Consider the following 24,915-nt stretch of genomic DNA (forward strand, 5'->3'; position numbering starts at 1 on the left):
TCTATTTACCTACATACATTCTTTCCATAAGAGTAGAGTAAGATGATTCAGTAGCCTAGGCGAGAGATTGGTTGCCAAACAATGCGTGGAAACCCTTGAAGGAATAGGTTGGTGAAATTATGTCTTACATGCAAAAGAGGCTTGTAAGGGATGGAATGAAGGACTAATATCAATCGTTTGGAACAATGGCAATTGATACCAATTGTTAGGAAGAATAGCAAGATTGGCAAATCAAGATCACAAGCAATGATGAAGGAGCAAGACAAACCTCATAACTCTATTGTCAAAAGATAATGGAAAAGAGCAAGGTCAAAACATAAGGAAAAAACCTCAACAGAATCAAAGTACTATATGCAATACAAGCTTGAGGAAAAAAACCCTCTTAAGGATGGAAAAATTTCGAGCAATTATAAGTGTGTTCACACATCACTACCATTGTATATGCTTGTTTTTACATTTTTGTTATTCAAGGCCCTAGGCTTACTACTTGGATGGTATTCTTACATGTTGATTATTTTGTGAAGGTTTTGAAGTGGTTTTGTTTTTCGACAAATTGCTTTTGTGGTTTGTTGTTGTATGTTTGAGTAGTTTACAATATGCGGGCAGTTTTGGGGCATCCTGTTGTTGTTTTCCTTCCATTTAGTAAGCATTGACTTGGATTCTAAAAGTTGTCATGCATTGGCAATGAGCCGCCATCCACGAGTGGAACCATCATGCTATATGGGCACTTGAAGCTCAATGTTAGTACCTCTTTCAACTATACAGTACATATGCATGCTAGCTTTTAAAGATCTATTGATGAATCCCATCGTTTACAACCCACCATCAATGCCCTTTGTTAACTTCAATTTGAGAAGACATCCAAGTGTTAAAGAGATTGTGTTATGCCATGGTTAGAGCTTTTTTGCTCTTATGATGTAATTGTGATAATATAACCTACAAAGGAGTTGCATATTGGTTGGTTACAAGTATCTGTCTCTATCTTGTTCAACCTTTCATTGCATTTTTTATATTATAAGTTCAAATGGATTTTAATGGGTGCACATATCAAGCTTTAAGTCAAATCGTGTTTTTCTTGAAACTTGTGTATTTTGGGTTTTAACTAACAAGGCATATCAAAGAGGTGCTTGTCTAGTAAAAGGGTCTTTGATCCTATCATTAGAAACCTCTTTTAGTATTGTTTTTGAGACTTTTTTGGTTTCTAATCCCTTAATATGAATGGATATTAGAAAAGTATATATAAGTGCACTATCTAATCATTTGGAAATCGCTATATCCAAACTTGTGTATTTTATGTTTTAACAAACAAGGCATATCAAAGAGGTGCTTGTCTAGTAAAAGGGTGTTTGATCCTACCATTACAAACCTCTTTTAGTATTGTTTTTAAGGCTTTTTTGGTTTCTAATCCCTAAATATAAATGGATATTGCAAAAGGTTAGATAAGTGCACTATCTAATCATTTGGAAATCACTATATCTGATCTTAGATCTGAGCATTTTTACCATTTTATAACATCTCATGACAATTGTTGCCATTAGGAATTCTCAACCATTTATTAAAATATATCATTGTTTTATTTTCTAGTACAAGAGGAAGGTTCTCCTTGAGAAAATGGACATTGTTTTATACATATGTCTCAAATAGCATTAGGTAGGGGGGACTAATTGACATTTCACTTGCAAACCATGAGGCTATGTACCAACATGTTGTGAGTTTTACATCTCCACACATACAATGTCTTTTGGATGTTGATACTTAGCCTCATGTTTTATCCAACAAATATACACATAGACTTGTGGGGATTCCACTTTCCTTCAACTATTGGTCAACATAAACATACTCCTTTTCTATTTGGTAAATGTTCAATGAGTAGACTACAAACTCTTTCCACTTTTAGTTTCATAACTATCATTTCATGCCAATCCTTTTATCTTACATACTTTGTCGAATAATCTTTACCCTTTTTTGCATAAGCATTACCCCTTTTTGTATTTGTGAGTAAGGATGCCATGTAAGATCAATTGAAACATGTTGGGTGAAAGGTCCTTAATATTGCTGACAAGTATTAAAGTATTTCAATGTAAGTCATAAGACATGAATCTATGTGTGTGTGTGTGTGTGTGTGTGTGCGTGTGTCTTTCTCTCTCTCTCTCTCTCTCTCCCCTTCCCATCTCCTTGTCTATTCTAATTAAAAATGGTATTTATAAAATCCCCAAGCAAGGCACAAATATACATTCAATGATTTCATTTATAGAGGAGACATGGATGATGCTGGTCAAAATAAGGCTAAATAAGAGAACACTTAAGCAATGCCCTAAAAGGAACATTGCCACTTAGAGAGAGAGAGAGAGAGAGAGAGAGAGAGAGAGAGAGAGAGAGAGAGAGAGAGAGAGAGAGAGAGAGAGAGAGAGAGAGAGAGAGAGAGAGAGAGAGGATGATAATGGATGATGATTTGAAGGAGGGGAGAGAGGAAGAAAGAATATCCCGTTTGTGGAAGGAAAAAATAAAAAGTGTACAAAGATAGAACTTGTGTCTTACTGGACTCTAATTAACTTGAAGTACTTTAATTTGATTGAACCAAGAGTGCACCTCAACCACTACAATAGGATGATCTTACTGTCAATGCTAATGAATCACAAGATGACTTATGAAAGCTATGCGTTGTTAAGTTAAATACTCGTCTATAATGTGGTTCACACCTTTTGTTTATGTGCCCAATGATTATGGTTATTTAAACATATTTTTGGGGTCAAAAGATTCTTCAGCGTATACATTTCATAAAATTAGATCCCATGGATTTTAGAAGTACTAAAATTATAACATGGAGCTTTTCTACCTCGAAGTGGTTATTAAATTAAATGTCACAGAATGCTTATAGATTTCGCCCTTTGGTGACTAGATGGGTTGTATAAAAGGACTATGTTGCATTAAGCATAAAGAAGGTAGCGCATGCTTTTATAAAGGAATCCACATGGCCCACTCTAGACAAAGTATAAGAGGAAGGAAGAACTTTTTCATTTTAGCACCTCATTTTGTGTTAAATGTCACAAGTGAAAATGTGAAGCAAGGAAAATAATTGTGCAAGAGACATGTCTTAATGTTATAACATCTTGAGGCCCAGAGATTATACCATTTGTTACAAGGTTGTCTCTAGTGAATACTCTGATGTGACATTGGGACCTAAAATTTATAGATGACATGCACTATTGGCAACCCTAGTAGCTCCCTTGGCTAGAGGGTTCTGAAAAGTTTGTCTCGGATATCCACTTCCAATGCACAAATCGATTGACAATGACATCGAAGTTCTAGACAAGAGTGTGGTGGTAATAGTAGCGTGACATAGCTACCATGGTCGAGTATAATGTGTAGAAGGTGAGCCGGAGTAACGATGGTTCAGCTTTGGTGAGGTAAGGTGCATTGGATGGGATCTATTTTGATGTGTAGAAGGTGAGCTGGAGTAACGATGGTTCAGCTTTGGTGAGGTATGGTGCATTGGATGGGTACATGCATTGGACATGCACATCATATGGAGGGCTCCATAGTAGTTTTGTGTGTGTGGGGGGGGGGGGGGAGGGAAGCCAATCCCATCATCAAGGAGTGGTGAGCCGAGTGCCATACGTTTTGAGTAGCACGTTTGTAGATGAGGGGTGGGAGAAGAGGCCTAATTTTTATGATGAAAGAAAACAAAAACATTTATGGGCCAAATTGCTATGCTGAAAATCAATTTTTGTAGATGGGTGGTGGAAGAAGAGGCCCAAATCTTCTGATGAAAATCAATGAAAAATTTTTGCACCAGTTGCACTTATACGAGTATTATTGGTAATTTATTTCTTACATATTCCGGGATTTAGTTTTAAAGTCATGAAAATACATCCATTTTTGTGGGGCGAAGAAGAGGAGAGACAGAGAAGGGGGTGCAAATAACAAATTCTGCATTTGCCACCTTCCATCAAATTCTGCTACCCATTCATTTTCTGGAGCAGGCAAGGTCTCTTCTCCAGGCTCTCCACCATTCCTTCTCCTTGCTCTGGACTCTCTCTCTCTCTCTCCCTCCTCCTCCTTCATGTCCTCCTGCTGTGCGTTGACTTGGGGGCAGGGCTTCTGCTCACTCCACCTGGATTGAAGCTCCATCAAATCAACCCCAGGCTCATCCTTTCCACCCCCTAGAGAGACACAGAGAGAGAAAGGGACAACAAATTGAAGCTATGGCCCTCCTTCCGCTCTCCCCCGCGCGTTGCGTCTGCCACACCGCGCACAACGGTCCCCCCTCGCACCGAAGCTGTGTCCCCAAACTCAATCGGTTTTGGGCTTCCCCCTTTCACCTCGGATTCCATTCGTTCGGGATCGCGGGCCTGCGTGATCAATTGGGTGCACGTCACATTGAGCGCGTGGAGAGACGGGCCTTCACTTGTAGCAGCTGGAGGCTGATTTGCTCATCCCTCAGCTCTCCGGTCCGCGACAAACCATTTGTTTCGGATGTAAGTGTGAAGTTTTGCTCATTCATGGTGGTCAGTTCTGGTTGGCTCTTTAATTGTTTCGAGCCAGATAATGTCAAACCATGTATTGTTTTCATTGCCTTTCTGCTTATTGTGGTATCAATAATCAAACTTTTTTCCCAGCCAATTTAACGCTTGTTATGGCTCGGACTAACGCTTTGTATACAATTTGCTTTACATGACAGAGGCACACGTTTTTCAATTGGCTTTGACTTAGTTCTTCAGCATATGCAATGTTTCTAGGTCTGCTACATGAAAGAGACTTCGTTCTTAATCACATTGTGCTGAGAACATGGCTATCAATTGACGATTGTGTTTCATTACATAGATACTAAACATCTGCAGATATATAAGCATTACAACTTGGCCAATAATTCGAATCATACCTCTTTGTATCAAGAGACCTGCCTTATATATTGGTGCTTGGTATCATACAATTTCAGTGGGCGTGTTGTTTCAATTCAGGGTGCAAATTCTCAATGATCTACAGCAATGCACTCAATGAACACATTGTAGAGTATATCTCTGTCATTGTGTGCATTTGAATCAGACTGCAACAATCATGCAGAAATTGTACTATCTCATTATGTTGGCTGGTTCACCAACCAAGTTCATGTCCTTAATCTGTTAAGTGACTGACATCTAGCAGTCCTAAACAAATGCCAGGAAAGACTGATGTGATGAATTCTTACTTCAATGTGCAGGTTGTAAGGTTAGATGATCTTTTGGAGGAACAGGATGCATGTGGTGTTGGGTTTATTGCAAACTTGAAGAATGAGTCATCACATAAGATTATTCATGATGCCCTCACTGCCTTAGGTTGTATGGAACATAGAGGTGGCTGTGGAGCAGACAATGATTCTGGAGATGGAGCTGGTGTAATGACAAGGGTCCCTTGGCAACTTTTACAGAAGTGGTGTGGAGAGCAAGGGCTTCCTGTTCTGGATGAAGATAAAACAGGTGTTGGAATGGTTTTCTTGCCAAGGGATGAGACTTCAGCTGCTGCGGCCAAAGAAGGTGAGTGGATTTTGGTCATTTATGTGGGCTTATGATTAAATCAAATTATTGATTTCAAAATGCTTGTGCATTGCTAATGTTTAGTGGGACTCGAGTGCAAGGTTGTAATACCTTAGATTAAAGAGAAGGCACATGAAAGAGAATACATAGATGTAATACTTAGGATGAAGAGAAGGGCATACAATAGGTTCTTTATGCATTGGGATGCTTATTAGGACTGCAATACAGGGGTGTAGTGCTTAGGTTAAAGAGAAGGCAGAAAATAGCTTGTTTCAACCTATGCAAAGGCTGTTGTACTGATGGATCAGCAGAAATGAGCAGTACTTCTCTGGCGAACAGGCAGAGGCAGGTACCATTTGGCTCGTATTCAGACCTTCAGTGGATACCAGGCTGACCTTGGTCAATCAGCCAATGTTCAACAGCTTGTGCAAGGGCATCAGTCTTCGTCAATTTCCCCCATGGCTTTGACACGAGGGGCAGGCCTCGGTTCCTCTTCCACCTTTGGCATCAACATGGTAGGCGAAGGTTGTTTCTTTTTGTACAAACAAGGATTGTCTTGCCATTGTTTATACCTCCTCATTGACATATTTTCATCCAAGTGTTAGCATTTGGGCTACTCTCCCTACGTTTGGCAGCTCCCACACACGCAAGCGTTTGCGTTTTGTAGCCTGATCCTCTTCCTAGCATCTAAGGACCATGCTTTGCTCCCTCGACACTTGGTGATCATCTTCTTTATCCTTGATGGCATCAGGGAGTGTGCTTTGCTCTCTCAACAGTCGTGCTTTACCTTCCAGTGATTACTTCGATAGCCCATTGCTTGGAGAACTGTGTTTCGCTCCTTTCACTGCACGGATTCCCTATAAGTGCTACTGCCTGATTCAAACAGGACTGTGCAATTATCTTTAGACCTTTGACTCCGCTGTATCAGCTTCACATAGCATGATTCAGTACTTCATCATCTTATTCTTTTGTGCAATTTGAATTTCTCTTCTCTCTTAGTATTTGCTGTATACATTGTGCTTCTCCCCACAAAACCTACTCTCTCTCTACTTTGTTGCATATGCTGACATGGTATTAGAGCACAGGAGCTCAAAGAGCTAAAGATCCTATTCAGCGCGGAGAAGTCAAAGCAAGATTGCCATCATCTACTGATTTCCCCCTTCATTTCTGCAGCATCACCGGGAGACAAAGATACCCTTCTCTTCCTCTCCCTCCCACACCCCCTTTGACTAGTAGACACTCTAGTGCTATGACTTCTCCAATGGCAGATGGACAATCCACTAGGTGCTCCTATTGCGGCATCACCAGACCCTCCCCCCCCTATTGACACTTGTGAACATCGACCTTTGCTCCCTACACCGGTGGAGTATATGTGCCTATCCTAGGCACTTGTTGTGCCACCTCTCTCTTCTAGGCCACACAGTTTATTCTACACCGACTTTTAGATTTTTATACTCAAGGCAATAAGATGCATTTGATGCGCACTATGTCCATTCAAGACAAAGGAGGATCATCTGGTACCTCGACCTCCTCGGGACCATCGCAATGCACTACAAAGGTTTCTTCTATTGCTTCTAGGGTTCAATGGTTTGCCCCCATGACAACCCGCGGTTCTGCAGTCCACTCCAGCTAGAGACAATGATTATTGGATATTGTGTGCTCCTTAGTCCACTCCATTGCAAGGCAGTGGCTATTCGACACCTTCCATTATTTCGGTTCCGTAGTCTACTCCACTGAGAGACAGCGACTGTAACCCACCCTTGGCTAACTTGAGCCTCACCTTTCCCCACTCTCGACTACTGAAGTTCAAGAGGCCATGTTTAGGAGTTATTCAACTTTTTTGGCACTCCAAATACCTTCTTCAACATGACCAACAACACCTTCTTTGTCATCAAATGATTTGGAGTCCATGATCCATGACGTTTTAGGCTCCCTATCTCTTGCAAAGGGGGAATGTTCTTTCTTTGCTCTGTGCAAGGGCTCATACTTCTCTGACTTCAAAGGGGGGCCATGCATCTCCACCTCAAAGAGGGTACATCTACTCGTCATGGAGTTCTTCACCCACCATTTATTCTTTTGGGATGGTTGTCTTCGAGCAGTCATTCCTCCTATTGATACCCAAGATCTTTAGGTACACCTAGATTGGGGCCTTGGAGGTTCAACCCCAACTTGGTGACAAGGCCTTCAAATTCCTTCCAGCATGAGAGTTATGAAGCTAGTGGCTTCTTTCTTGAGGTGGAGTCCAGTTCTTCAGTTTATCCTGTCTACTGTTCTTTACTATAGGTTATCTTTCAGATAGAAATCTTGGATCTCAAGGGTCCTCTATATCTTCTTCTTACCTCTCTTCACTCCCCTTTTTTCGTCCCTTTTTGGGCTTGAGACGAGGTGTTGAGAAGCCAATTTTTCAATTGTCCACTTCAGATAGGCTTTTGCACTAACAACCCCAAAAAGGGCTGGTGCCCTCATTTTAGGCATTTGTCAGTGGGCATTCACACAGTGGTGTGCCACCCTAGACAACTGAGGCCTATATATAGGCCACCTCTCCCCTCATTTATGCCACCCCCTTCAATCATTCTCCACCCACACTTCTTCGTCATTGTGACACTTCTCTTTCCTCACCACTGCCGCTTATACCCCTATTGGAGAACATTGCCATTCATGGTTACCATCCACCATCTCCACCTAGCGTCATCTTCCCCACATTTGGCAACAAGGTTCAGGTTTGCGTTCACAATTTAGGAGGATCTCCACAGTAGGTGCCAGCTCCCACACACCGGACGTCACCTTGGCATTTGCATCTAGCATGTTCAAAGGTTCCTCAATGGTCTAGCATCATCTTCCTTTATTGGTGTCAACATTCTCCATCTTGCCATTAGTCTCCACACATCAAGCATCATCTCCACTGACCTAGGAATTCGCATTTTACATCCTAGGAAAACTCCACACATCTGGCATCATCGTCTTCATCCAAGAGTTAGCATCTAGGTTGCTCTCCCTGCGTTTGGCTGTTCCCACACACCCAGGCATTTGTATTTTGCAGCCTGGTCCTCTTCATGGTATCTAAGGACTATGCTTTGTTCCCTTGACAGTTATTGATCATCATCTTCATCCTTGACGACATCAACGAACTGCACTTTGCTCCCTTGGCAGCCGTCCTTCACCTTCCAGTGATTACTTCAATAGCTCACTACCCAAAGGACTGTTCACTCCCTTCAGTGTGTAGATTCCCTACAAGTGCTACCGCCTAATTCAAACAGGACAATGTAGTCATCTTCAGAGGTTCAGCTCTATTGTATTAGCTTTTATTCGCATAGCATGATTCATTGCTTTATCATTTTGTTCTTCTCTGTTTTCTAAGTTTCTCCTCTCTCAATGTTTGCCATGTACACTCACAGTGTTTCTCCCCACAAACCCTGCTGTCTCTTTGTTTCGTTGCATATTCTAACATGCCCACCACTCAGCCCTGTTCCTATCTTGCAGCTTGTAGGGGCCTTCTCTCTGCTGTCCACACCCCATCTACAAAGGATATCTCAGTTCAAACTGTTGTCTACTACTGCAGTCCACAGCTGGGACGTGCTTTCTGGTGGCAACTACTGATCAGCCTTCTTCCTCACTTGGCAGGCTGCGCTTGCTGCTGTACCATGTGTTTCTGTATTTGTATGCCCTTCTCTAGCTGTCACCTATTGATGCTCACTCTTGATCAGGCCGTGTTTACTGCTGACATCGTCGTCAGATATTTGTTTCAGTCCCGCCTGCCACAACAGCCTGCCATGTCATCACTGCATACTGCATTTCCATTACAGCTGCTGTCTCCTTCATCATCAAACTTTGTCAGCCAGCTATCTTCTATTCAAGCTAGCCACCTTTGTCCGGAACTAATCCAAACTTCACAAATCTGTGTTTGCTGCTGCGAGACCTCTTGGGATGCTCTTTGCTGCATTTCGAAATCCATCAAAGTATGACACACTCTCCACTCATGCTCTCTACTCCCGTCCTAGAGACATGGGAGTTCGAGGGTTGATAATCACTTTGCATGGTATGTTTGCTGCATTAAGCATTGTATTTATTCATTATTCATCCATTCATCTTGAGTGTTCATTATCTCTAAGTTACCCTAACCCTCTTGAGTTTTGTTATTAGTCTCAACTTTGTCATATCATTGTGTTTGTTATCTGTAGATGAGTTTTTCTTTATAACAACTTCGGAATCTGGAAGGTGATGATGGAGCTATCTTAGAGTCCTAGAATCTTTTGGACCTCATGACCGAATAGATTGATCTTTCAATGGTCAAAGACTCTACAACTCTTTCTCACATCAAGAAAGCTGATTTGGAGAAGGAATTGACGTTCATCTTTCTCTCGTACACACTAGCCTTCATTACACATGTGAAGCATATGACAAGTGCATGGTAGATTTGGTTGCACGTGAAGCACCTCTAAAACAAGATGATGCCTATGAAGAGGGTGTCTTTTGAGGTGCAGTTGTGGACCTTGGATCCCAACAAATCCACGTTGATGAAAGTTTAGATCAACAAACTGTAAGAGCTGCAAAGGGATATCCTCAATGCGTAGAAGGAGATCTCCTTTGAGGACATGGTTGTTACCCTTTTGGCATAGCTACCCGCCTATTATAGTGGTTTCTATTCTTCTTTGATCACTGTGTGATATGTTGATACAATTAAGTGGGAGGAACTTGTATCCATGGTAATGGATCAAGAGGACCCCTCTAAGCTCAAGTCTCCATCAGAGGGAAATTCAAGAGGCTTTAATAAGATGCAAAGAATAAGAAGAAGGATAAGGAGAAAAAGAAGGACAATAAATCCAAGGACTCCAACTTCCACAAGTGTGGCAAAACTAGTCATTGGAAGAATAACAGTTTAAAAAAGGACAAGGAAGACGAGAAGGATTCTAAGCCTTCTGGAGCTACTATTGCTCCCACTTCATCTATGTTTCTCCATTTGAAGGTGTTGGAGACACCCTCATCATTGAGTGCAATGTTGATGGTATCCACAGCTTGCAAATGGATCGTGGACAATGGCACTCCCCGCTACATGACTCCATCCAAAGAAGGGATCGACCACTTGTGTATGATGCAAGGTAATGTCTAAATTGGAGACAACTCTTGTGCCACAAGGTGTGTATTTTAACAATTACCTTTGAAATTATTAAGTTGTGCGCGTGTGAGGTATGCACGTGAAATGGAAGTTTGTCAAGTGATAGTGAAACCTTGGCAACCCTAGTGATCAGTGGGGGTGACATTGTTAAAAGTTGCATAAGTTATGCCTAACATATACTAGGCGGTACCTGGTATCAAAACTTGGCTTAGAAAATTTAATTAGCCATTAGTGTCAGTGATGACACTAGAGAACTTGCGTTAATTAATTAATTAAAATTAATATTGGTTTCGGGTTAATGAGTGCTTACGATTACTTGGGTGGTAAATTGGCCTAACTAGCCAAATTAAATTGTTGGCCAATCAGATTATTTTTTGGAGTCATAAATAATTATTAAAATAATTTTTATAATTAGTTAATATTTTGAAAATCAATTTTATAAAGCTAGAAATTATATGGAAGGTTGTTGCTTGGAAAAACTTGCACACGCATGTGGAAAAAACGTTTTTGAGGCTAGGGGGGAGAGAGAGAGAGAGAGAGTGGGGGGGTGGGTGGCTGTGAGAGGGGGCTGCCATTGCTGCTGCACATTTCCAGCTAGTAAGAGACCCTCCGAGAGCTAGTGGCATCCCAAAAGAGACTACAAGAGTAGGTGACAATAGTTTGAGGGCTGTTTCAACCCAGCAACATCATATTTGGGGTGTTCCATCAATGTGGAGACAACTTTCAATGCTGTCTAGACAGGGCAGCCATTTTCTCTTGATGGAAGTTTGAACTTCTCTCTTCTTAGCATTCTCTCTCATCCTCTAGCTTATTCTCACCCTTTCTCAGCAATTTCCAGTAAAATCAGCCAATTGAAGACCTAGAGACGCGAATTGCAGTCACTGAAATTGGAGTAATTTCAGAAGATTCAAGTGGCCATTCAGCCAGCAAACATTTGGGGCTGAATTTGTCACCCTAGAAGCACAATTATAAGCCAATCCTTGAGCAAACCAAGGGGATAATTGGTTTGAAGGCTTGCTGGCCATTTATGGCAGCCAAAGGCAATTGGAGAGCGTACAAGATTCAAGGAACCTCATTGTATTCCATCTAGATTGCAATTCAAGATAAAGAAATACCACAAGAGGCGCCAAGTTTGGGGCCACCAGGCTGTTCAATGTCCAAGAATAAGTGGTAACATTTGTATTTTTAGTTTATGTAAATTTTGTGCTTGCTGTAATTGTTGATTCATTAGAGCATTACCACCCTCTTCGAGAAGGAAGGCTAGTTGCATCTTCCATCCTAGTTCATGGTTGGAGAAGTGAGATTCAAGTCATCCGTGATTGCGCGGTGCGCATTTACATTGGAGATCCTACACCTTCCCAATCTTGGCTTCAATTTGTTATCCATCAATAAGATTCATTGTAAAGTTTGATTCTAAGTGGTTTCAGCTTTGTGATGGTGAGACAAAGAAGGTGGTTTGCCATGGACAAGAGGAGCACGATGTCTACAACTCAAGGACACGGTCACTCTCTCTTTCTATCTTCTTTATTCTCAATCTCAGACTGAGCTTTGGCATGTCCAGTCCAATCACCTCAAGCACAAGCACCTTCTGAGGCAACTTGTGAATGACTAGTTCATTGCTTATCATAGGTTGGGGTAAGGGCAACCTGATGTGAATCCTACGTCAAAGGCAAGAAACAATGTGATTCTATCCCAACAAAGCTTTTGGATGTGCCAAGGCCCACTTGGAGTTGGTCTTCACCAATTTGTTTGGATTGATGAGACTAGAATGCCTCAAGGGGAGTAAATACATCGTGCTTATTGTAGATGACTTTAGTACGATAACTTAGGTCTATTTTTTGCACTTCGTGAACTTTCGAGACTTGCTTATCTTTAAAGAAAATCAATTTGGGCGGAAAGAGAAAGTAGTCAAAGCTGATAAAGGCAAGGAGTTGACCTTGAATGAAATGGCTCGATTCTGTGTAGATCAAGGGATACAAGAATTTGCCAATACCAACACTAGGTCATAAAAAAGAAGTGTCGAAGCAAGAGAAAAGGACCACATTGGAGATATGAAGGACTATGTTGGAGTATTGAAAGGTGCCCAAGCTCTTTGGATAGAGGCTGTAGCAATGGCCATATATTTGCTTAATAAATCACCCACATTAGCAATTCTTGGCTTGATGCCTTTTAAGGTGTATTTTGGTGCTAATCCTAATGTATTTTATTTAAAGATCTTTGGGTATGACGTATACATAAACATTCCAAGGAAGGAGTGAGACAAACTCGATTTGAAGATTGTAGTACGAATGTTCGGGCTGCAATCCGTATCTATGATTCCATTCTTGGAGATTTGGGCAATAGGTGGTCACACGACCAATTCAAGTGGGACCATCATAAACTCACTCTCTCCAAGAGAAGATTCCACCACTATTAAAGTCCCAACTAGTGGCTGATCTAAAGACAATATCCAAGAGAGAGTGGGGGAGTATTAGTCTTCTCCCAAATGGCCTTGATGGATCCTCCAAGATGTAGTTATTGAGGGCATCCCAGAGGAGTGGGAGTTGCAGGAAAGACCATGATGATATCATAGTTTTCTTCACACCAGCTATGAGGTCATAGCATGGCCGTATATATGCTTAACAAATCACCCACATTACCAATTCCTAGCTGTTGAGAAACCACTTTTTCAGTTTACATACTTTATTTAGGGTTTTGTACTGTTAGTCCCAAAAAGAGCTGGTGTCCACATTTTGGCCACTTTTTCAGTGGGCGCCCAGACAGTGGTGCTCCACCCTAAACAACTTATGCCTATAAATAGGCAGTCACTTCATTCATTCTTCACCACTCCACCGCTCTTTAGTCATTCTTCACCCCTCTTCCTTCATCATCAAACACCCTTTATTTCTCTCACCAACCCCTTCTACTGCCCACACCCCTTCAGGAGGACATTGCGGTTTGTGGCTTCTGACTGCCTTCACCCTTCCTCTTCAACTTCAAGTGCTTTGTTTCAGCATCAGGCTTTGTGTTTGGAGTATTTTCCACGTGGTGTCATCATCATCTGCTTAGCGTTAGCACCTTTCTCCATCAGGCTTCACCTTCACCTGCGTTTTAAGGTTAGAGGCCTTGTCCTTGCCTGGCATCATCATCTCCAGGTTGGCTTTAGCATCCTAGTCTCTCACGACAATGTCCATGATCGAGTGTCAGTGATTTCATCACTCGTTTATCATAGGGGCTGTTGGAACTTGTATTTTGGCAGCCTAGCTCATCCTCCATCATTTGTTGCCATCATTATCCACTTGGCATCAGCATCTAGGTTGCTCTCCTTGCATTTGACAGCTCCAATACTTTGGGATTTGCGTTTTGTTGCCCAAGTCTGGTGCGTAAATCGGATGCTGTATGCATTCGTATCGAGCGCCGGAAGGTCCCCAAGAACAAAAGAACTCTACTTTTGCACAAAAAACAAGAGAGAAGACTTGCACGACATGAGCAAAAAGACTAATTGGGTACAATCTCCCCCCATGCCTTGTATGAGCGCTCCATAAAGCATGCATTTTATATATTATTCATCTCCAAGCTAAACAATAGCCCAAATTTACAATTAGCATACTTTAGCTTTTGTGTTTGCTTTTGTCCAAATAAAGAATAAAGCAGTTGGGTGCCCAAAGAGTTGAGCTATGTCCAAATACAATGTCCAATAACAAATATTTAAATCGTGCACCCATGCGCATACAAAATAATAAATACATGTCAAGTGCTTCAATAAATAAGTGCGTCAAAATAAATATTGGTGCCGCTCGTAAGATGTGCGTCCATCAAAAATGATAATTTCTTCTAAATAACTTGAATACACGCTATAGCCTAGTACTTCTCAACGCCACTGTTGCCTGCTCTATACATCAACTGAAGCATTCACAATTGTTAGAAAATAATAAACTTGAAACGACAAAAGTGTGCTGCCTGCTCTACACATCAACTGAAGCATTCGCAATTGTTAGAAAATAATAAAATTGAACTGACAAAAGTGAATACCTAGCAATCTTCAGCTACAAAATAAATAAATTGGCTAGAACTCAGTCCTAACCTTAATTTATTACGAGTGCGTACTCTAAACTCATAAACGTCCATTAATTTAAATATGTATTTTGCAGAATCACCCGCTATGGAATCACCCACTTGCACATTAAATTAACGAGACACCCCAAAAGGAGAGGCGTCCCCATCGACTTTTCGCACAAGGAATCCACCTTGTGTATGAGCCCCGACAATAAATATAATTTTACGGAATCCACCGCAAAACCTCACAGAATCCACCGTGGAATATGCCTCCTGGCATCAAGGTCACTCCTTGGCACGAGAGGATTGTGGTTCGCTCCCTCCACAGTTGTCCTTTACCTTCCAATGATTACTTCAATAGCCCATTGCCCAGAGGATTGCATTGTGCTCCCTTTGCTGTGCAGATTTTCCATAGGTGCTGCCGCCTGATTCAGAGAGGACAATGTAGATATCTTTTGAGCTTCGGCTCTGCTATATTAGCCTTTCTTCTTATAGCATGATTCAGTGTATCATCATCGTGTTCTTGTATTTCTGAGTTTCTCTACTCTCTGAGCGTTTGCCGTACATCGTGTTACTTATCGCAAACCCTAGTGTCTCTCTACACCATCCCTTATTTTGACATGGTATTAGAGTATACATGTTATTTTTGACATGGTATCAGAGCGTAGGAGCTTAAAGAGTGAAAGTCCCTGTTCATCAGAGAAGCCCAAGACAAGTTGCAAGCTCGGCATCATCTACTGGTTTCCCCCTTCATTTCCGTTGCATCCCCAAGAGACAGAGATACCCTTCTTTTAATCTCCCACCCACCCACCCTTTTATAGGTTGACACTGGTGCTATGACGTCTCCGCAATCAAATGGATAGACCACTAGGTGTTCCTCTTCTAGCATCAACAACGCCCCACTGATGCTTGCTACCATGGACCTTTGTTCCCTAAGCCATTGGAGTATATGTGTCTATCCCTAGGCACTTGTTGTGCCACCTCTCCCTTCTAGGCCACAGAGTTTATTTTGCACCAACTTTGAGATTTTTATACTCAAGGCAATAAGGCGCATTTGATGCGTACTAAGCCCTTTCGAGCCACAGGAGGATCGACTAGTACCACAACCTCCTGGCAACTACCGCAATGCGCTATAGAGGTTGCTTCTACTTCTTTTAGGGTTTCAAGAATGCCACCTCAACAGCTCGTAGTTTTGTAGTTCGCTCCACCGAGAGATGGTGATTGTTGGATACCATCCCTCGGCAGCTCACTCCTTCGAGACACAATGATCGTTCGATATGTTCTATTACTTTGGCTTTGCAATCCGCTCCACTGAGAGATGACGACTGTTGTCCACCCTTGGCTCTCAGCGTGAGGCTCACCTTTCCCCACCCTTGACTACTCAGGTTCGAGAGGCTACCTCTGGGCGTTTACACCCCAAATACCTTCTTCAATGTGTTCAATAGTATTTTATTCGTCATTAGATGACCATTAGATGCCTCTGAGTCTGTGATCCATGAGTTTTTAGATTCCCTATCTCTTGTAGAGGGAGCTCAGAGGGGGATATACTCTCTTTGCCCTTAAAGAGGGCTTTTACTTTTTTGGCTTCAGAGGGGCCCTACACCTCCACCCCTAGGGGAGGCACCTCCTCATCATGAAGTTTGTCACCCTCCATTTACTCTTTGGGGATGGCTATTGTCGAGTAGTCACTTCTCCTATTTATACCTAGGATCTTTAGAGATTGCCTAGATTGGGGCCTTGGAGGTTCCACCACAACTTGGTGACGAGACCTTGGAATTCCTTCCAACATTGAGTTATGGAGCTAGTGGTTTTTGTCCCAATATGGAGTCAGGTTCTACAGCTCATCCCGTCTACTGTTTCTTACTATAGGTTACCTTTCAGGTGGAAATCTTGGATCTCTAGGATCCTTTACATCTTCTTCGTATCTTTCTTCACTCCTTTTTCTTCATCTCTTTTTGAACCTGAGAGAGGATGTTGAGAAACCACTTCTTCGGTTTGCACACTTCATGGAGGGTTTCACATTGATAGCCCCAAAAAGAGTTGGTGTCCACATTTTGGCCACTTTTTTAGTGGGCACCCACACAATGGTGCGCTACCCTAGACATTTTATGCCTATAAATAGGCAAGTACTTCATTCATTCATCACCTCTCTTCGTTCATCCTTCATCACTCCACCACTCTTCAGTCATTCTTCATCTGTCTTTCTCCGTCATCAAACACCCTTTACTTCTCTCACTAGCCCCTTCCATTGCCCTCACAGCCCTTAAGGACATTGTAGTTTGTGACTCGTGGTTGCCTTCACTCTTCCTCTTCTGCTTTAGGCACTTTGTTCCAGCATTAGGCTTTGCATTTAGAGCATACTTCACCTGGTGTCACCATCATCTTCTTGGTGTCAACAGGCTTCTCCATCAGGCTTCACCTTCACCGTCGTTTTTTAGGTTAGAGGCCTTCTTCTTGCCCGGTATCATCATCTCCAGTTGGCGTCAATATTCTAGCCTATCAAGACAGTCTCCATCACCGAGCGTCAGTGATTTCATCACTCATTTATCATAGGGACTGTTGGGACTTGCATTTCTTCTCCTTGCTTGGCATCATCATCTCTAGGTTGGCGTCAATATCCTAGCTTCTTAGGACAATCTCCATCACCGAGTGTTAGTGATTTCATCACTCGTTTATTATAGGGGCTGTTGGGATCTGCGTTTTTGCAGCCCAACTCATCCTCCATCATCTGGCGTCATCATTATCCACTTGGCATCAACATCTGGGCTACTCTCCCTCACTCTGGGATTGGTGTTCTGCTGCCTAGGTCACTCCTTAGCATTAGAGGATTGTGGTTCGCTCCCTCGGCGGCTAGTGATCATCTTCCACATTTCCGACAACATCAGAGGACTATGGCTCTCTTCCTCGACAATTGTCCTTCACCTTCCAGCGATTACTTTGGTAGCCCACTGGCTAGAGGTCTGAGTTTTGCTCCCTTCACTATGTAGATTTCCCACAGGTGCTACTGCTTGATTCAAACATGACAGTGCAATTATCTTCTTAGCTTTGGCTCCGCTTTATCAGTTTTTCTTCTCATAGCATGATTGAGTGCATCATCACTGTGTTCTTCTTGTGTTTTTGAGTTTCTCTTCTCTCTCAGTGTTTGTTGTACGCACTCTGTGTTACTCCCCACAAACCCTACTGTCTCTTTGCACCGTCACTTATCTTGACATGGTATCAGAGCATATTTGTTATTTTTTGACACTGGCATGATGCCTTTTAAGGTGTATTTTGGTGCTAATCCTAATGTGTTTTATTTTAGGATCTTTGGGTATGATGCATATGTAAACATTCCAAGGAAGGAGGCATAGTTACACGAAACGCTACAATGTTTCTAGAAACGGAAATGCCCAAGAAACAGCGTTTTTGCAGGCTGTGATTTGGGGCAAAACTTTGGCCCGAACGTGAGCGCGCCCCGACTCCCACATTCTAGTCGACTTTCATCCGCGGCCCGCCTACGTTTCTTCTCTCCACTTTGTTAGGACTCAGGCTTGCTCCTTTGACTCTAGAGCCACACACACACACACACACACACACACACACATTCTCTCTCTCTCTCTCTCTCTCATCTCGAATCTTCTATCTCAAATTTCTGTGTGGTTGTAGGTTGTAGCCTGTGAATCGTGATTTTGATTCGTGAAGCTGTGACCATCTCACGCTGAAGCCTGGGCCTTGCACTCATCATGGTGAAGGATGCTGCATGGGATCATGTGACGATTCTCACGGAGTATAGAGGTGGTGGTGGCTCCAAGTGATGGAGATGTAATTATTGTGGCATTGAAAGAGGAGGAGCAGCCACAAGGATCAAAGATCATCTTGCACATGTGGCAAATAAAGACATAGGCCCGTGCCCAAATGTACCCGCAGACGTGAAGGCTTCTCTTCAAGCGTGGAAGCTCAATCAGTTGGGCAATCAAAGTGCATCAGTTATAGGGGAGAGGGTAGTAGATGATGTAGCTTCTATAGCAACAGGGCCATCAAAGAGGAGTAGAGCTACATTGAAGTCAGATGTAGCTTGAGTGGGAGGGGTTGGGGGGCCGGGGCTTGGGGCGCACAGGACTCCATTGGTAGGGTCCACTAGTAGTGGAAGTGGAGTTGGTACAGGTACAGTGGCAGGGCCAACAAAAGGTCACTTTAGAAGGCAAGCATTCAGGCAAGCTTGCAAAAGCAAGCTATTCAAGAGGCTACTAGGGAGCTTACTCGCTGCTTTATATAGTGTGCTATATCTTTTTATGTGTTGCGAACGCCATGATGGAGATCAGCCATGAGGGCCGTTAGCTGTATTGGATGCGAGTGGGAAGGTCCATCCTATGATGGTATGCGCACACGAGAACTGAAAAATGAGAAGATGTGTATACAGGCTCAGTTAGAACCATTGAAGGCCACTTGGGTAAAGTATGGATGTATTGTGTTATGTGATGGGTGGACAGATGTACGTAAACACAGTGTCTATAACATTCTAGTGTCCTCATGCAAGGGGACAATGTTCTTGAGAGCCATTGATGCTTCAGCTCCTGGTACAGTGATCACAGGCTCGTACATCTATGGGCATATATGCACAGCCATTGAGGAGATAGGGCTAGAAAATGTGGTGCAGGTGATTACGGATAATGGTTCCAATTGTGTTTCCATGGAGCAAATGCTTGAGGCTGCCTATCCCAAGATTAGATGGACTCCGTGTGCATCACACTCTCTTGATTTATTGATGGAGGACTTGCAAAAATTGAATTGGGTAGACACTATTCTTACTACTCCAAGGCCATGGTGAACTTTGTCACCAAGAGGACTAAAGTGTTGAGCATCTATCGTGCACACTGTGACCTTGAGTTGCTGAAGCCATCTAGCACATGCTTTGCGTATATGTTTATAGTTGTTGAGCGGATTGTGCGAGTGCACCAGGGCTTGATGCGCACAGTTGTGTCCAGAGAGTGGTCAGCCATGCCTGAGCATCAAGATACACACTATATGGCTTTTGCATGAGAGGCTATGGGTGAGACATGGTTCTTGGAGGCTGAAGCTTTTGTGAAGTCCATCAAGCCTATCTACTCCGTTTTATGTATCACTGACATGGAGGGGAGTACCATGGGATTGTTGTATGAGTACGTGGATAAGATCGGAGAGGCTTTTGAGAGCAATGCCTATCTTTCTTGCTCAAAGTAAGTTCCTTTTAAAGTTTTAACTTTTTCCATTGTGGTATTAACTTATTTTTAGAGTCTAGAAGACACTAATTGTGTGCGTATTTATGATTGTAATTTGTTATAAACTTATACATGTGTCAATGTAGGATTGAGAAGCTTCAATGTGTGTGAAACACGCGATGGGATTGGTTTCATAGACCAATCCATGCTGTTGCACATGTATTGCATCCTCTATGGTGTGATGAGATGCAATACAAGAATGAGGAGCTAGAGCATGGCATTGAGGAGTACTTCTCAAAGTGGGCAAGAGGAGATGTGCAGATGCTGAGAAGGCTAGAGGATGATCTTCTCCTCTTTCGAAATAGGAGTCTCTCTTTTGGTCGCCCTACAGTAGAGCTTCGAGAGACAGTTGCAGCCTGTGTCTTGGTGGGAGAAATATGGGACATGCGCACCTACCTTGGTAAGTAGGCTAACACATAAACCATAGTCTAGAGTCAACTTTCAAGCTTCAGGACAAACATGAATCATGATACAAGAACCAATTATAATATTTTTTTCTTGTTTTTGTCATGTGATTGGCAAAAACGTCTTGCTATTCGAGTTCTTTCACAAGATTGCAGCTCAAGTCCTTGTGAAAGAAACTGGAGCACTTGGGGGCCTCTTCCACACAAAGAAGAGGAACCATTTGACTACAGCACAGCTTGAGAGACTTGTGTACTGTCATTGTAATCTTTGCCTCCTCGAGCACACATCTTCATCTCCTGAGCCTTGCTAGGTGAATGTTGACAAGATTGACATTGAGAAACTGAAGGACATTCTAGACATTCCCAGAGAGGAGCTAGACATTTATACCATGCTATATGAGGAGATGTCAGCGCACCACACACGAGCTTCATCACGGAGGTCAAGGTCGACAAGCAGGGGTGCCAGCACTTCAGCAAGTGTACCCTCGCCCTCATTTAGTAGTGCCGATGACCACTCTTAGTTAGATATTGCTTGTGTCAGTGCATCTGGCAGTGCTAGTGTTAGTGATGCAGATGCCGAGGAGGGTAATCGCTGATGAGACTTGAGTCTTGACTCTTCAAAGTTCAGACAGATGCTCTCTTGTGTGACTGTGTCTTATCATTTATATTTATGGTCATTGACTGAGGACTCAGTGGACCGTGGTGTTTTATGGATCATTAGTTATCAACTTATCTTTTATGCTCTTGTATCTTTTTTTCATGATTCATGAATATGATCCAGCCTCCAGGTGTTTTTGTGATTCATGTATATCTATTATCATGTTACATGTAAATTGTAATGATCTAATCTTTAAAGTGTGATCTATGAATATCTTTAGAGTGTGCTTGGCACTTGCCAATTCAAAGTTTAAGTATACTGTATGAATCCTGATGTATCTTTCAATTTTGGAAATTGGTGCAGGCTATAGGTAACAGGTTATAGAAGTTAGGATTTAGGACCTCCGACCTAGTATGATAGTATCAAATTTCAATATCAATAATCAATTGTATGTTAATCATGTATGTCAAGTATTTCTCGATCAAGTGACAAGTGTGGCTTATTGTCATCTATTATCTATATTATATATTAAATCGGGGTTACATATTTCTTTGTATCCCTGTTTCCGCGTTTCCCCATTTCTTCCTGGAGACGAAACTCCGTTTCTACTGTTTCCCCACCGTTTCCGTTTCGCCATTTCCGAAACTCCAAGTAACTATGGGCTGAGGGAAGCTGAAGAGAAGTGGGTCATACTCCAACAAATCTCAAATGAAACAAACAACCAAAGCTTAATACCAAACTTGATGTAGGCAATCCATGCAACTATAACAGCAGAAACTACTAGACACAGAAGTTATGAATCTTGAGGATGTCACCAAGTTTGAGAAAACACGAAATTCATGAATCCTAAGGATGTCACCAAGTTTGGGAAAACGTAGTCAGAGCAACAACTTTCTGAGAATGGAGCAAGCTGAGGTAGAAACGCAGCAACAAGCTGCAGTTAACCAGCTGTATGCCTGCAGAAGTGCAAGATGCAGCAGTCATGTGGCAAAGGCTGGCTGCCTATACGGTAGGGCTGGCTTCATGTATGTAGGGTGGTGGCCATATAACAAGCCCCACAATGAATCACAAACCATTGGCCTGTCTAGGATCCACTATGAGCAATGTGTCCACAAGTCTCCACTCAATGAGGTAAAAGTAGAAGCACGCAACATAATGCAAGGGTTATCACTTCGAAGGCTGCCCAAATGGCATTCACCCTTCCAAGCACCAAAAATACAAAAACACAATCCAAATGCAAGGGTTATTGCAGGTTGGGAATGAATGCTAATGCAACACATGCACTTGAGCAATGCCATCACAAGGGAATTGTTCACTTGCCCAAGTGCCCTTTTACACGAAAACATCAATGCACAAAGATGCTAGATGTGTGGAGTGTCCCTAGGTTGCAAAACGCAAATGCTTGGGGAAGTGGGGATGACACGTGATGTGTGGAGATTGTCGCCAAGATGGAGGATGCTGATGCCAAGAAGGGAAGATGATGCTAGACTTCTGAGGAATCATGTGTGATTGAGTATGGAGTTTAATTTTGAAGCATATTTCTCAGCTAGGACACATTGCATGGACTCCGAACCTACCAAATGCAGATGCTAGGTGTGTAGGAGCTGATGTTGTTCCAGGAGATGCTCTTGAAGTGTAAACGCAAGCTTGAACTGTGCTACCAAATGTGAGGAAAGTGATCCTAGGTGGATGGTAACCACGAACAACAATGTCCTCCAATAGGGGGCAATAAGAGTGGCAGTGTTGGAAGATAGAGGTATGTAATGGGGTAGGGTGCATAGGGGGGATAAGGTGGGAGGGTGGAGTGCACTTGGGAAGGAATCCTAGGATGCCCATCATGCATATGAAAACTGTGCACAATGATCTCAAATGTGGGTATGGGCGGACAGGGTATGGACACGGTAACCGCATGAGGAGCTCATGGTGAAGGGATAGAGACACGTGGAGCAAAGGATGGAGATCCTTGCATAGGAGGGACCCAATGGATTGAGTGTCTAGGGGTGGTGAGGGGGATGCCCATTAGAGCTGTTCCAAAGTGTAAGAATGTGGTTAAGTGAGGGTATGTGGAAGGTGCAGCGTCTAAAGGGTGGCATTCCCCCTAATGATGCATGAGAAAGTGTAGTGAACGGAGGGTAGGTAGATGGTGGGATGGGGAAGAAGAGTGCTAGGAGCCAAGATGGAAGATCCAATCCCTAGTGACCTACGAGTAGAAGTGGAGTATAATTCAAAATTTTGGAATAAAGACGTGAGTAGATCAGAATGGGGAAAAGATAGTGGTGGGATGGGAGGAAGTTGAGAAGTGTAGTATACTTGCTCAAATGAAATAGATGGTAGAGATACCCCTGATAAAGGGTATTTGCTTCGAGAGCCTCCTCTATTAAAGTTAACACACTCAAAACCATCTCGATCTTGCACACCAAAAGGAGAAATAGAAGAGGGTTTTGGCTCATATGACTCAAAAGGGTTATACGAACTTGACATAAGGCTTGGTTGAGATGAAGGAGATTGATCACTATACACATTGAATGTCATGGTCCCTTCAAGATCAAAGAGGTGGCTAGTCTCACCAATCGGTCTAGACGGAGTAGTAGCACTTGTTGGAGGGTTCGTAAATCGAATTCTACGTGATGCGCAAGTACTCCTCAAACTCTTACTCTATAAGATGATTAAAATGTGAAGAAGAAGATAGTAAAGGTGAAGTGTATCTATCTCCTCCTCAAGACCATAATGCCTTCTTAGGGCCTCCAATGATAGAGAAGCTTGATAGGGCGTCATAGGATCCCCAGAAGAAAATGCTTGAGACATTATGAGTTAGAATTGAGTTGCGTGTGAGTCTCGACACAAAGACTTGTCTCCACAATCTCTATAGGATACTCTTTAGAAGAGCACCGACTCTGATACAACGTGAAGATATGCTAGGGTTTGCACTGAGGAAACATAGCATGTATGACCAAGACAAACATAGAGACTTAGATAGAGACAAGCAAAACTCAATCGTAAAACACAAACGCAAAACTCAAAACTCAAACAGAGAGACAAACACAAAGAAAAGAAACTCTGATGTGAATGAATGCTGTAAATGAGTGTAAGAGTGTAGAGAATACCAAAGGGTAGAGCAATGGAGTGTTGGAGAGTGATGTCCACTGGAGATGGATCCCATGTGTTGTCACCACCAATTGGAGTATGGAAGATGAGGAAAACACTAAATGCTGATCACTAGGCAGTCATACGACAGAGGTGACAGTAGGGATGATGTTTGGAGCAGAGGGTGCTAGAAGGAAGTTGCAAACAGAGCTGTAGGATGCCCGCTAGTAGGGAGGAGAAGGTTGCCAACTCTGCACATTGGGGAGAGAAGGCCGAATGCAGATTGCAGATTGTAGAGATGATGCTTAATGATGATGGAGGGTTGCCACTTGTCGTGTGGCTCATGGAGAGTTCGAATGCAGGAAGGAGGAGGTAGTTTGTGGGCTAGCGATGACATATGGACCAAACGCAATAGAGGATTGAGAACTTGCACTTAAGGGATTGGTCTGAATGGTGGGCAGCTTGTCTATTTATAGATGTTGAAAGGTGCCCTAGAAAATTAGGGTTTTGGGAGACCAACTGAAACTCTATGGAACCGCGCACCACTTTTGCATTTTCCATTAATTGAGCATATTTTGGGGCTGTTTAAAGATGCTAATCAGCTATAAAGTGTGTTTTAGCTCAACTTGTAGAGTGTAGCTGATTTACCCTCCATTCGGGCAGCGTGACACCAAAATGAAGTTTTTTTAGTGTGTTTGCAAGTATACAAGAGTTATGGAGTTCCATTGGTTCAATGCTTTTGATACTTAGATGAGAAGTCTATCTATTCTTTAGAAGACAAGCATTCTATAGGCCATGAAGATTGGGGCGACCTTCACTGGCTTCTTTATATGTTTCTCATAGGGCACTTGCTTCTAGTCCTCATATAACCTATATGGCACCCTCAATACATATGTCAATTCTTCCTTCATTTCCAAAACAAAATTGACTT

The 24,915-nt window shown here is 42.6% G+C and overlaps 1 protein-coding gene and 1 pseudogene across 1 annotated transcript in view; both read left to right on the forward strand.

Moving 5' to 3' along the window:
• Window positions 1-3,772: 3,772 nt before the first annotated feature.
• Window positions 3,773-24,915, forward strand: part of LOC148013213 (ferredoxin-dependent glutamate synthase, chloroplastic-like) — a 61,026-nt gene continuing 39,883 nt past the window's right edge. Inside the window, exons 1-2 of the mRNA XM_087667490.1 lie at window positions 3,773-4,478; window positions 5,201-5,513. Coding sequence (XP_087523616.1) covers window positions 4,206-4,478; window positions 5,201-5,513 — 586 coding nt within the window. The 5' untranslated portion in view covers window positions 3,773-4,205. The remainder of the gene's footprint in view (window positions 4,479-5,200; window positions 5,514-24,915) is intronic.
• Window positions 18,965-21,228, forward strand: LOC148013214 (uncharacterized; annotated as a pseudogene).

This window comes from Lygodium microphyllum, chromosome 26 (assembly GCF_053477565.2).
Source record: "Lygodium microphyllum isolate KBCC chromosome 26, Lygodium_microphyllum_v1.1.10, whole genome shotgun sequence".
NCBI lineage: Eukaryota > Viridiplantae > Streptophyta > Polypodiopsida > Schizaeales > Lygodiaceae > Lygodium > Lygodium microphyllum.